The sequence below is a fragment of the Podarcis muralis genome, chromosome 14 (assembly GCF_964188315.1).
Source record: "Podarcis muralis chromosome 14, rPodMur119.hap1.1, whole genome shotgun sequence".
NCBI lineage: Eukaryota > Metazoa > Chordata > Lepidosauria > Squamata > Lacertidae > Podarcis > Podarcis muralis.
In genome coordinates this window covers 9,871,633-9,885,446 of record NC_135668.1, presented here as the reverse complement: position 1 = coordinate 9,885,446, position 13,814 = coordinate 9,871,633, and the positions used below count along the sequence as shown (strand labels likewise).

At 46.8% G+C, this 13,814-nt stretch overlaps 1 protein-coding gene across 1 annotated transcript in view; it reads left to right on the top strand.

Moving 5' to 3' along the window:
* Nucleotides 1-13,814, top strand: part of LOC114584998 (uncharacterized) — a 33,181-nt gene that overhangs the window by 1,817 nt on the left and 17,550 nt on the right. Inside the window, exons 2-7 of the mRNA XM_077918909.1 lie at nt 2,245-2,755; nt 3,455-3,572; nt 4,041-4,123; nt 5,213-5,339; nt 5,762-5,968; nt 9,876-11,721. Coding sequence (XP_077775035.1) covers nt 2,342-2,755; nt 3,455-3,572; nt 4,041-4,123; nt 5,213-5,339; nt 5,762-5,968; nt 9,876-11,721 — 2,795 coding nt within the window. The 5' untranslated portion in view covers nt 2,245-2,341. The remainder of the gene's footprint in view (nt 1-2,244; nt 2,756-3,454; nt 3,573-4,040; nt 4,124-5,212; nt 5,340-5,761; nt 5,969-9,875; nt 11,722-13,814) is intronic.

Sequence of the window (13,814 nt, the reverse complement as noted above, 5' to 3'; positions counted from 1 at the left end):
TGGCCGGGAGAAGAGCGCTTCAAACAAAACGCCCGGCCCGCCAGGCCACGCTGGGAAACGTAGTTTGCGCACCCCGCGCTGGCGCGGAGCCCAAGGGCGAGGGGACTACGGATCCCGGCAGCCCCCGCGCCGGGGACGGAGGGGGAGAGGCCGGGTGCAGGGATGGAGGGACGGGTGGGCGAGCGAGTGAGTGAGTGGCAGCCGCCAAGCCTTGGCCGAGAGCCAGGAAGGGCCTCCCCGGAGGAGGAGGGAGGCGCAGGGAGGGAGGGAGGGAACCCCAGGGGTCATCTAGTGACGGCGCCCCAATCGAAAATTTGACTTTAAAAAAATAATAATCTTTCAATTTTTTAATTTTTCCCGCGGCACACCAGGCAACATCTCGCGGCACACTAGTGTGCCGCGGAACAGTGGTTGGGAAACACTGGGCTAGATGACCCTCGCCGTCCCTTGTTGTTGTTGTTGTTTAGTTGTTTAGTCGTGTCCGGCTCTTCGTGACCCCCTGGACCAGAGCACGCCAGGCACTCCTGTCTCCTGCCTCCTGCAGTTTGGTCAAACTCATGTTAGTAGCTTTGAGAACACTGTCCAACCATCTCGTCCTCTGTCGTCCCCTTCTCCTTGTGCCCTCCATCTTTCCCAACATCAGGGTCTTTTCCAGGGAATCTTCTCTTCTCATGAGGTCGCCAAAGTCTTGGAGCCTCAGCTTCAGGATCTGTCCTTCCAGTGAGCACTCAGGGCTGATTTCCTTAAGAATGGAGAGGTTTGATCTTCTTGCAGTCCATGGGACTCTCAAGAGTCTCCTCCAGCACCATAATTCAAAAGCATCAATTCTTCGGCGATCAGCCTTCTTTATGGTCCAGCTCTCACTTCCATACATCACTACTGGGAAAACCATGGCTTTAACTATACGGACCTTTGTTGGCAAGGTGATGTCTCTGCTTTTTAAGATGCGGTCTAGGTTTGCCATCGCCTTTCTCCCAAGGAGCAGGCGTCTTTTAATTTCGTGACTGCTGTCACCATCTGCAGTGATCATGGAGCCCAAGAAAGTAAAATCTCTCACTGCCTCCATTTCTTCCCCTTCTATTTGCCACTTCTATTGCCGTCCCTTCCCACTCTCCAATTCTGTGATTCTGTGGTCGGTCTCGGTTGCTGCAGAGCTTGAGGATTCCTCTGCTTGGGAACTGGTTACTTTCCTGTGCAAACCTTTGCTTTTGCTTTTACAAGGCAGTTCTCAGCCGCGCGAGAAAGAGAACCTGCATGTACCCTGCCAGGATACCAGAGAAATGTTACTTTGTTTTACATTGTTCTCCAAATATCACTAAAATAGAGAAAATAAAATGGGTTTTCCTTAGAAATGGGCAGTTTTCTGTGAGTTCCATTGGACAAAAAGGCAGATAATTAACAAAGTGCAGTATCACCCACCCAGTGCTTTTTTTTCCTGGAGAAAAGGTGAGGGAACTCACCACAAAGTAAGTTTGTTGTGGCCCCAGTCACAGTGCCGCCACCCCACCCTCACCCCCAGGCAGGGGCTAAATGTAATTAATAAACTCAAGCAGGCAATGATCTGGGTTAGAAATGGCCACAATTTTATTGATTACAGATCTAGGTGGATTTTTGGTTCAGGCATTGGGTGTACAGTGGTACCTCGGGTTACATACGCTTCAGGTTACATATGCTTCACTAACCCAGAAATAGTACCTCGGGTTAAGAACTTTGCTTCAGGATGGGAACAGAAATTGTGCTCTGGTGGCGCGGCTGCAGCAGGAGGCCCCATTAGCTAAAGTGGTGCTTCAGGTTAAGAACAGTTTCAAGTTAAGAACAGACCTCCAGAACGAATTAAGTACTTAACCCGAGGTAACACTGTATATCTGTTCCAGCATCCCCAGACAAAATAATAATTATTATTTAATTTTAAAAAGGTAGGGGAACTCAGTTCCCCCAAGTTTCTGCTAAAACAACCACCACCACCACCCTGCAACCATCAAGCAGCAGCCTTGATTTAAACTATTTTCACAGTAGCTTAAGAGTAACAGGCTTAAGGAGAACAAGGCAGTGAGGGAAAGGGGTTGCCAGATGGAGGAAAGTGGGTGAAGGAGGTTCAGGGTTTCAGCCAAAGGCATTCACTGCTTTTCCTTCTGGGATAAGTCCATGTTGGTAGCAGGAATCATCCATATTTGTTGGGCAGAAATCTTCCTTCCTTGCCTGGGGCATTAATGGACCTAACAGAAGTATGTCTTGGCTTTGCAGGCCTTGGCAACACCACTAGTTTGGGATATCTCTGCCTTGAGACAAAAAGCTGGCAGGCAAAAGACGCAAGCCTTCTCTCACGCTGGAGGCTTCCAAGATGGAAGAGCAAGACTCCGCTGCCTTTGAATCAGGAAGGAGCCCTGAAAACATCAAGATTGGGAGCAGCGGGGAATCCTGGGAGAAAACCATGCAGAAGACTCTGAGCGAGAACTTGCTCCGAGCGGATGTGCAGCACCAGCGCTTCAAGCAGTTCCGCTACCAAGATGCAGAGGGTCCCCGCGAAGTTTGCAACCGCCTCCACGACCTTTGCCATCAGTGGCTGAAGCCGGAGCAGCATACGAAGATCCAGATCCTGGACTTGGTGATCCTGGAGCAGTTCCTGACCATCCTTCCACCGGAGATGGAGCGCTGGGTCAGAGAATGTGGAGCCGAGACCAGTTCCCAGGCAGTCGCCCTGGCAGAGATTTTCCTCCTGACTCAGGCAGAAGAGAAGAAGCAGGAAGAGCAACAGGTGAGAGCACTTTGTCCCGGTAGTTCCAGGGGCCCGGGAATGTGAGGGAGGATACCCTAAAACTCCCCACTAATTGCCCAGCTCTTTGGGGAAATAGTATCTGCAATCCCAAGGCTTTTGCTTCTGATCACTCCTTTTCTCTCTAGTCAATGTCTTCTCCCTAGTCCAGGGGTCTGCAACCTTTAAGACAAAAAGAGCCACTTGGACCCGTTTCCGAAGATAAAAAAACTGGGAGCTGCAAAACTCGTCATTATAAAAATAACTTTTTTGACACTTTTTAAAATTATTTCTTTGTTTGACCCCTCAGAATTACTCCTCCTCATAGAAATAAACGTTAAATTAACAAGTTACCTTTTTGTGTGTGTGTTCTTCACTCCCCTTCAAAACAGTGACCAGCGTACATGCCCCCTTTCAATGCAGTGACCAGCGTACATGCCCCTTACAATGTAGCGGGTGGGCGGGCGGGAAGGTGACGCCGGGACGGTGCGTGACTAACGCACGCACCGCCCCCATGCGACGTCACAGCCAGTACAGCGCCCGCCACAGTGGGGAGTGTCGGGGCGCACAATGCGCCTCCTCCCCTCGCTAGTATCCGCCCCGGAGCCGCGGCAAAGGTGTAAAAGAGCCACATGTGGCTCCGGAGCCACGGGTTGCAGACCCCTGCCCTAGTCAGTGTCTCGGATCTTGTTGATTTTGCAGGGGCAGGGGCTGTTTGGTGCTGATTTCTCCGAGGCTGAGAAGACTTCAACAGACACCAAACACAGCCCCCTACGAAAGGGGATCGTGCCAGAGGGTGACGGTGGGACCAGCTGGCAAGGTATGGATTTGAACTTGGTCTCTCGTACTGAGGATGTAAGAAACCTGTGGGCTGTTTTTGTGCCTCCCTGGGTCTTCCAAGTCTCCAGTCTTTTGCCATAATTCAAAGAAATGTGCTCGTGCTCAGTACTTGGAAGACTTTGCCAGCACTTTGATTTGTGCCCAAGATGGAAATGGGGAAGAGCGTTTTCACCCAAATTAAATATAAAATGGGTATAAATGTATTTTGACAAGACATTTTGTAACACTCTTGTGTGCTTCGACGTGCACCACTTAAATCTCTGAAGCAATGATATGTTACTGCAGTGATGTGGGTGGCCTTCCAGATGATGTCTGACTACAGCTCCCATCAGTCTAAGCCAGTAGGGCCAATAGCCAGGGATGATGGGGGATGGAGCCCAATAACACCTAGAGGACCACAGGTTCTCCATCATGTGCAACTGGCTTCCCACCACTTTGTCTCTTACAGGCTATGGAATGCTTCCAGCAATACGTGCTCAGCAATCTCTTCTGTGCGGTGGACGAGAAACGGCTTCCGGGCAACCTGATAAGGTAGGGGGCGCGGATTGTTGAGGAGGCTGATTTAAGACGGACTGTGTGCTTCTGTCCTTTCACCTCCCTAGACCTGAACAAATCTCTCATGGGCGTAAGAAGAGGCCGGTTGGATTCATCTAATCTAGCACCTGCTCTCACATTCGCCCAGAAGCAGGACGTGAGCACAGTAGCGCTCTCCCTACTTGTGATGCCCAACTACTGGTACCCAGAGGCATACTGCCTTCAGAGAGGAGGCAGAACATGCCATTGATAGGCTTGTCCTCCATGGATTTATCTAACCCTTTTAAAACCTATCCAGTTGGCTGCGTCTTCTGCTGTGAGAATAAGTGCTTTCTTTTGTCCTGAATTTACATTCAGCTACATTGGATGACCGCAAGTTGTAGTGTTATGGGACAGGGAGAAAAACTTCTCTCCCTCCACTGTCTCCACTTTGTGCATCATTTTATTTCATCCCCCCCCCATTTTTTTTTTATTAGTTTTCCAAATTTATAACAGATATAACACAACACAACACAAAATAACAAACAAATAACTAAACATATTAAAAAGAAAAACAAAAAAACATACAAAACTTCTTACGGTTAAAAATCCAAGTTAAATTCCATTATTAAATGACTTCTTCAAATCCTTCCTAACTGATTTTCATTAAATCTCATTTTAGCAGTTTTCCAATATCCACTCTAATAAAATTAACGTGTTCAAATTACTAACTTCTTTTCTTTTCATAATATTCTCAATCCATAATATTATACAGTACAACATACTTTAATCCTAAGCCAAATTTAGTGCTTGCAAGTATTTCCACCTATATAATAGTATTTAGCTAAGTATTCCTTAAATTTCTTCCACTCTTCTTGATGTTCCTCCTCTTTCTGATTGCGGATTCTTCCAGTAAGGTCACTTTGTGCATCATTTTAAACCGCTGTCGTGTCCCCCTTTACATCTTTTGATGCCACTCAGTGAAGGTTTTAATCTTGCACAAAATGCCCAGTTACTTCCCCTGAAGTTGCCTTTTAGCTTTTGCTGAAAGATAACATCTCTTGTTATATTCCTAAGAAGGAAAGGTTCTTATCTTTCTCCCCCCAGGATCTGGCAACCTTGAAGGGGGCTGCTATGTACCTTTCTAAGGAGGAACGGGCTTTGCTGGATCCAGAACAGAGAGCTGCGCACAGGCAGCTCGTGATGAAGAGCTGTGGGATCATGGCCCCTCTAGGTAATGTGTCTTCTTCCCTGGTTCTTGTTGAGACCTGTTTACAAACCCAAAATAGCATTTGTTTCTAACCTGATGGCCCAACCTTTAACCACCTGGCTCCATCCAGATGTTTTGGACTGCAGTTGCCATCAGTCCAGCCAGCACAGCTGATGGGCTGTAGTTCAAAACATCTGGAGGGCACCAGGTTGGCAAAGGCTGCCTTAACTAGTGTTTGATCCAAGGTCATCTGGTTAGCTGGGAGCTGGACCCTGGTCTCCATGATCTTAGCCCAACTATATCATGGCAGCTGTCACTTAATTGAAGGAACAATCTCCCATCTAATATTTTAGTCCTTCCTATATCACAATGGCTAGTTGTAGCTCAATTATTTTTGGGGGGCCCATTTCTTAAACTTGCTTATCCCTTTCCTGTCTTTATTCCAGGAGGCGAAAGATGGGAAGTGGAGAGTAAAGGAGAACCACGAGGGATGTCGCCAGAAAGAGGGCGGTGCAAAAAGAGTGAAGAGCAGAAAAGGAAGACCGAAATAAACCATAAAAGGAGGACTAAATCCCCCGTTTCTGAAGACGGCGACTATCATGAAATCACAGTCCAAGGGAAAATAGGGAGAATAAGGAAAAGAAGCGAAAAACGTAAGTGCCGTGTTTGGGGGGCGGGGGGAGTTAAAATTCTAAAATCCTGAAGCTTGTTGCAAAATCTGCACAGGAGAGAAATGATTTAAAATACGGGGGTGTGGAAAGAACGTAACTGTGAGTATGCAGCTCACTACCCATGGAAATAATCCACACAGGGGAGGGAACCTAAACATGCTCAAGAGTAGCGGGGTGTGCGTGGCCCCCACAAGGTTCTCCGTCTACCTGCCTGCTTTCTGTACCCTCACTCAGTCCAAGCAGCTGCTCTGCCTATCAGCTCCTTAGGCTCAGTCTTTCCCTTGTAGAACACAGCAGAGAGGAAGATGGGGACAAAACTAGAACTACAGTGGTGCCTCGCAAGACGAAAAACTCTCTAGACGAAAGGGTTTTTCGTTTTTTGAGGTGCTTCGCAAGACGAATTTCCGTATGGGCTTGCTTCGCAAGACGGAAACGTCTTGCAAGTTTGTTTCCTTTTTCGTAAAACCGTTAATACCCAGGGTGCATTGCTTGAAGAGGTGCAGTTGCGACTTGACTTCGAGGAGCAACTCATAGCACGCGGTGTGGTAGCCTTTTTTGAGGTTTTTGAAGACTTTGCTGATTTTTGAAGCTTTTCCAAAACTTCTTTTGCAGCCATTTGGTAAGTTAAACTTTTAAAACTTTTTTGGGGGGGTTTTGGATTTTGGGTTGGGGTGTTTGGAATTCAAGGACTTGGTGTTGGGGAGGGGTTTGCAAGAATCTGGAAGCTTGTGGTTTTTTCCCTGCATTTTTATGATTTTTTGTGACCATTGGGCCACTCTGCTGTTTTTTAAAAAAAAAAATCTGGGTTTGAATTTCTGTGTGGTGGGTGGCTGGGGGAACAGTTGGGGAGGGGTTTGCAAGAATCTGGAAGCTTGTGTGGTTTTTTTCTGCATTTATATGATTTTCTGTGACCATTGGGCCACTCTGTTTTTTTTTAAAAAAAAATTCTGGGTTTGAATTTCTGTGTGGTGGGTGACTGGGGGAACAGTTCAGGAGGGGTTTGCAAGAATCTGGAAGCTTGTGGGTTTTTTCCTGCATTTTTATGATTTTTTGTGACCATTGGGCCACTCTGCTGTTTTTTTTAAAAAAATTCTGGATTTGAATTTCTGTGTGGTGTGTGGCTGGGGGAACAGTTGGGGAGGGGTTTGCAACAGTTGGGGAGGGGCTGGGGGAACAGTTGGGGAGGGGTTTGCAACAGTTGGGGAGGGGTTTGCAATTTCTGTGTGGTGGGTGGCTGGGGGAATAGTCGAGGTTTTTGAAGACTTTGGTGATTTTTGAAGCTTTTCCAAAACTTCTTTTGCAGCCATTCGGTAAGTTAAACTTTTAAAACTTTTTTTGGGGTTTTTGGATTTTGGGTTGGGGTGTTTGGAATTCAAGGACTTGGTTCTGGGTTTGATTTTCTGTGTGGTGGGTGGCTGGGTGCTTTTGAATTTCTTGGATGTGAAGCACTGATTTTTTTTTTTTTTTTGGGGGGGGGGGTTGCGAAGGTAGGAGCTGTGCTGCCATGGGACCCAAGAAGACTGCTGCTGCAGAGGCCGGCAAGGGGAAGAAGGAGAAGATTACGCTGGAAATGAAGAAGGAGATCATCCGGAAGCACGACGGTGGAATGCGTGTGACAGACCTCGCCAGGGAGTACGGGAGGAATCCATCGACCATCGCGACCATCCTGAAGATGAGGGAGAAGTTCCTTGCGACTGATGCAGCCAAGGGAGTCACCAGGATCGTGAAGAACCGCCCAGCTGTTCTGGAGGAGGTGGAGAAGTTGCTGCTCATCTGGTTAGAAGAGAAGCAGCGTGCAGGGGACACAGTGACTGAGGCCGTCATTTGTGAGAAGGCCAAGGCCTTGTACGCAGACCTCGTCCGGGAACAGCCAGGAACCTCAGGTGAGCCAGAAGTCTTCAAGGCAAGCAGAGGCTGGTTTGACCGGTTCAAGACAAGATCTGGAATCCACAGCGTGGTCAGGCATGGAGAGGCTGCCAGTTCTGATGTTTCTGCGGCTGAAGACTTTGCAGCGGAGTTCCTGGAGGTTGTGAAGATGGAGGGCTACGTTCCACAGCAGGTCTTCAACTGCGACGAGACCGGGCTGTTTTGGAAGAGGATGCCCAAAAGGACTTTCATCACACAGGAGGAGGCCAAGTTGCCTGGCCACAAGCCCATGAAGGACCGTCTGACCCTGCTCTTCTGTGCCAACGCAAGCGGCGACCTGAAGATCAAGCCCCTGCTGGTGTACCACTCGGAGAACCCACCGGCCTTCAAGAAACACAAGGTCGACAAGGAGCAGCTGAGTGTCATGTGGCGATCCAACAGTAAGGCTTGGGTCACACGTGTGCTCTTTGTGGACTGGGTCAATCTTGCTTTTGGCCCTGCTGTCAAACAGTACCTGCTGGACAATGACCTGCCGCTGAAGGCTTTGCTTCTGATGGACAATGCTCCTGCTCATCCTAAAGGCCTTGAGGAGGACTTGTTGGAGGAGTTCAGCTTCATCAGCATCATGTTCCTGCTGCCTAACACCACGCCACTGCTCCAGCCGATGGATCAGCAGGTCATCGCCAATTTCAAAAAACTCTACACCAAGGAGCTTTTCAGGCGATGCTTCGAGGTGACTGATTGCACCACCATCACCCTGCGGGAATTCTGGAAGGACCACTTCGACATCGTCACCTGCTTGAAGATGATCACCACGGCCTGGAACAGGATCAGCCAGAGAAATTTGAATTGCGCTTGGCGCAGCCTGTGGCCGGACTGTGTGGCACCAAGTGACTCTGATGCACCAGAGTCAACAGTGGTGCAGGACATTGTTGCCTTGGGGAGGACTATGGGCCTGGAGGTCACAGAGGAGGACATCAGCGAGCTGGTGGAGGAGCATGACCACGAGCTGACCACCCAGGAGCTGGTCGAACTGCAGGCAGAGGCTGCGCAGGAGTAGGCCTCGCTGGAAGAGGAGGAAGCAACTGAGGAACGGCTGTCCTCCAAAGAACTGAGGGACATTTGCCTGAAGTGGAAGGATGTGCAGGCTTTTGCACAGCGGCACCACCCTGACAAGCACGTGGCACATGACCTTGCGAACACTTTTGATACGAGGGTCATGTCGCCTTTCAGGGAGGTGCTGAAAAGGCGGATGAAGCAGCAGACCATGGACAGGTTCTTCAGCAAGAAGCAAAGAGTGGAAGAGGAACCTTCTTCGAGTTGTCCCCCAGAGTCTTAGAAAATGTACTGTACACTTTGTTGATTTTTAAATGTTTTTCTGTCATGTTTAGAAACTTAATTGTTCCTTCAATTTTTGAAATTCTCTTTACAGTATGTGTGACTTTAAAGAGCACTTAATAAACTCTTGTTGTACCAAATTTGGCTTTGTTTGGACTTTTTTTGACCATAGGAACGCATTAATTGAATTTCAATGCATTCCTATGGGATTTCGTGCTTCACAAGACGAAAAATTCGCTAGACGAAAAAACTCGCGGAACAAATTAATTTCGTCTTGCGAGGCACCACTGTACCGTGATTGGTTCTGCCTGTCATTGGCTCTGGCTCCACCTACTGTTGGTCCTCCTGCCTTTCCCCCTACCAATCTCAGTGGGCACCAACCACCACTGGTGCGTGTAAGAGGCACAGCCAAAGTGGACCCCATGGCAGCAGTAGAATTTGGACTCTGATTTCCTGGGTGTGTTGTTATTGTAGAGTTATTTGCTTTTTCATATAATTTAATTCTTTGACTTTGGTGACTGACTGTTTTCTAGAGACTTGATTTGCCTCCTATATCATTTACTCCGGCACTAGTTTACTCTTGCTTTTTAATAAGGATTTTTTAATTTATTTATTTAAGTTTGGCCGTACATGTGAGTAGTAGCTGAACTGACGTTCTCTTCTTTTCCTCCCCTTGCTATACTAGCTGTTATTAAAATAAGTGAGCCGCCGACCGTTAAAAGGCAGAGGACTTACTTTTTCAACAAGGAGTGGGAAGAGAGGTATTGCTTTGTGGATCTGAATGGCAAGTGCGTCTGCTTAGTCTGCTCCTCAACTGTTGCCGTCTCAAAGAAGCACAATGTCCAGAGACACTATGAAAGAAACCACAGCAGTTTTGCAAAAGATTATCCCCTAGATTCCGAACTTCGGAAAAAAAAGGTCCATGAAATGAAATCCAAATTGGCGATTCCACCGACACCAGCCACCAGACCTGTGGTGCAATCCAAGAATAATACGATGGCATCTTTTAAAATTGCAAGCTTGCTTGCAAAGAGGAAAAAACCGTTTGTGGATGGGGACTTGTTGAAAGAGATATTTTTGACCGCCGGTGACTCAATGTTCGAAGGTTTCCCTAATAAAAAAGAAATACTTGCAGCAATTCAAAAATTGCAGCTGTCTGGAAACACCATCACAAGAAGAATTGAGTCTATATCCAGAGACTTGGATTATCAACTGCAAAGTGATCTTCAGAATTGCCTTTGGTTTGCACTTCAGTTTAATGAATCGACAGATATAACAGACCCGTCTCAGATGGCAGTTGTTGCAAGAATGGTTTTGAGTGATCTTTCTGTGATAGAGGAGCTACTCCGAATATTACCTCTGAAAGGAAAAACAAGAGGTGAGAATATATTTCAGACTTTCAAAGACTTTGCCATGGAAATAAATTTGCCTCTTCACAAATTGTCGTCTATCACCACCGACGAGGGAGCAGCAACAGGGTGTATCGGTGGGTTTATCGCCCAGTGCCAGCAGGACGAATCTTTTCCAAAGTTTGTTTCATATCACTGCATCATTCACCAGGAAGCATTATGTGCTAAAGTACTCCGGTTTAAACACATAATGGATGTGGTTAAAAAGATAATAAACTCCATCCGGGCCGTCTCCTCAAAACACAGGCTTTATAAAGCCCTTCTGGAAGATGTTGATGCTGAGCACAATGATCTCCTTTTACACACTGAAGGCAGGTGGCTGAGTAAAGGAAAAGTTCTGGCCAGATTCTTAAACCTGATTGAAGAAATTAAGGAGTTTTTTAGGTCTAAAGATCAGTATGTTGAACAACTTGACGACAGGTTTTGGTTAATGGACTTGGCCTTCCTTGCTGACTTGATGCAAAAACTGAACATTTTGAACTTTGAGCTTCAGGGTAAAGACAAGCATATTTCTGGGATGGTCACTGCAGTCAATGCCTTCAAAGATAAACTGAGGTTGTGGAAGTCACACTTGGAGAGGAAATCGCTCCTTTACTTCCCCTCAATGAAGCAAGTCATTGGAGAGAATGATTTCAATGGCGTGCCGTTTGTGGGCTACCTGGAGATCCTGGAAGAGCAGTTCCTTACTCAGTTTGAGCAGCTCATTGACATTGAGCCTGTCGTGTCCTTTTTTGCAAACCCATTCGACTCCATCGATGTCACAGTGACTGCCATGGCCATTGCAGAACTCTGCCAAGCTGGGCTGGAGGAAATAGAGCTGGAGATTGTGGACTTGCAAAATGACTTGGTTTTGAAATCTCATTCAGGCCACGACAACTTTTGGAATCAGGTTGGTTCCCAGAAGTTCCCTTTGTTGAAAAAGACTGCTGCAAAGGTAAACTCTTATTTTGGGTCAGCTTATCCGTGCGAGTCCCTTTTCTCTGCCAGAAAGTTTATCAAGTCAAAAAACAGAACACGGCTGACGCCTAAGCATCTGGATGACTGTTTGCGAGCAGCCATCTCGTCGTACACCCCCAATTATAGCAAACTTGCAGATGACATGCAGTGCCAGGCTTCACATTAGTCTTGGAGCAGGGGCACAATTTATGTGAGGTGTGGTTGCTTTGCGTTAATCATTAGCTATGATTGGGTTATTTTCAGTGGCTTCTGTTCTTTTCTATGCTGTGTTTCCTTTTAATTGTAGCTGATATATCACTCTTAAATACATAATTTTACTTGTGACCGTGGGTGTACATATATTGTTGCAGTAACTGAGCCCAGGTATAACCAAAATGTCATTAAAAATGGCGAGTGAGCTTTTGAGTTCTCCGGAATGCTTCAGCACACTTGGGTGTTAAGCGAAGTGGGTGGGGAGCTATCTAAGTGTCCCAAAGACTGCATTGGTCTCAGCCCCCATCTGCACTGTACAGCCGCACCTTGGAAGTCGAACAGAATCCGTTCCGGAAGTCTGTTCGACTTCCAAAACGTTCGAAAACCAAAGCGCAGCTTCTGATTGGCTGCAGGAGCTTCCTGCACTCAATCGGAAGCCGCAGAAGCAATGTCGGATGTTCGGCTTCCAAAAGAACATTAAAAAACTGGAACAATCACTTCCGGGTTTCGATCATTTGGAAGCCAATTTGCTCGGGAGCCAAGGCATTCGAGATCCAAGGTACGATTGTACATTGAAAGCAGTATTATGCCACTTTACACAGTCACGGCTTGCCAAAGAATCCTTGGAGTTGTAGCTAATAAACTCTCAGAACTGTTTTGAGAGTTGCCCAGAGACTCCTAACCCCCTCAGAGAACTACAATTCCCAAAGTTCCCTGGGAAGAGGGACCAGCTGTTGGACCACTCTGACAACAGTAGCTCTTTAAGAAGAATAGGGGTCTCCTAAGAATTCCCAGCAGCCTTAACCAGCTCCACTTCCCAGGATTCTTTGAGGGAAGCCATGGTTGTTGAAAGTGGCATGATACTGTTTTCAATGTTTAGAGCAGGTGAGGCCTGAAGCATGAAGTGCTCCAAAATCTCATGGTAGACGGCTGTGTTGACCCTGGACTTAATGAATCACAGTGGACCAACACCAGCTGATGACATGGCTCCCCAAATCAACACAGACTGTGGAAACGTCACACTGGACTTCAAGCATCTGGCATTGTGTGCCTCCCCATTCTTCCTCCAGACTCTGGGTCCTTGGTTTCCAAATGAGATGCAAAAGCTGCTCTCATCAGAAAAGAGATAGCTCAAGGTTGTCATCTGAACTAGCCAGATGTTTAACTGAGAATCAATCACAGTCAGTTAATTGTTTGAAAAATAGGACTTTAGAGCCGTCTTGCCCCAAAATGGCAACTAGACATTCTGTTTTGGCCACTGTAACCTTGGCTTAAGGATCCATTTGATGCCTAGCTTATATTGAGTTTCTAACACTCCTGCTGAGGAATTTCCTGTGCAGTCTGATGCTACTTGTTTTGTTTATTCAAAAGTGCTGCGAACACAAGAAACCAAGTTCAAATCAAGCGGAAGTGTAGCTGTAATTCAGTGCCCACCACCATTTTCTAAAAATCTTCTTTCTGTTTTAAAAAAGTTATTAAACCATTTGTAAAAGTCTTCTCCCAAAATCATCTGTCGCCACAGGCTACAGGCACTTTGGAATAAAACTGGTAAACTTGCAAAGATAAACACCTTCAAAAATATGAGAGAGATCTATCTGCTCATTTATAAGCATATGAAAAGAGAAACCTAACTGCACGGGGGGGGGGGGGTGCGGTTCTCTGCTTTTACAGTGGTACCCCGGGTTGCAGACTCTTCAGGTTACAGACTCCGCTAACCCAGAAATATTACCTCGGGTTAAGAACTTTGCTTCAGGATGAGAACAGAAGTCGCACGGCGGCAGTGGGAGGCTCCATTAGCTAAAGTGGTACCTCAGGTTAAGAACAGTTTCAGGTTAAGAATGGACCTCCGGAACGAATTAAGTTCTTAACCTGAGGTACCACTGTATATGAAAAGGTTACACAATATTACACCCTTCAGCATAGGGTTAGATGATTCTTAACTACTCTTGTCAGAACCCTAGGGTACTGCAAAAAGGGAAACTATTTTGAGAGCAAACAACCTTATTGCCATTTCAGAGCACCTTCTCCCAGCAGGAGGCAGTTGCATGGACTTATAAAATTGCTCT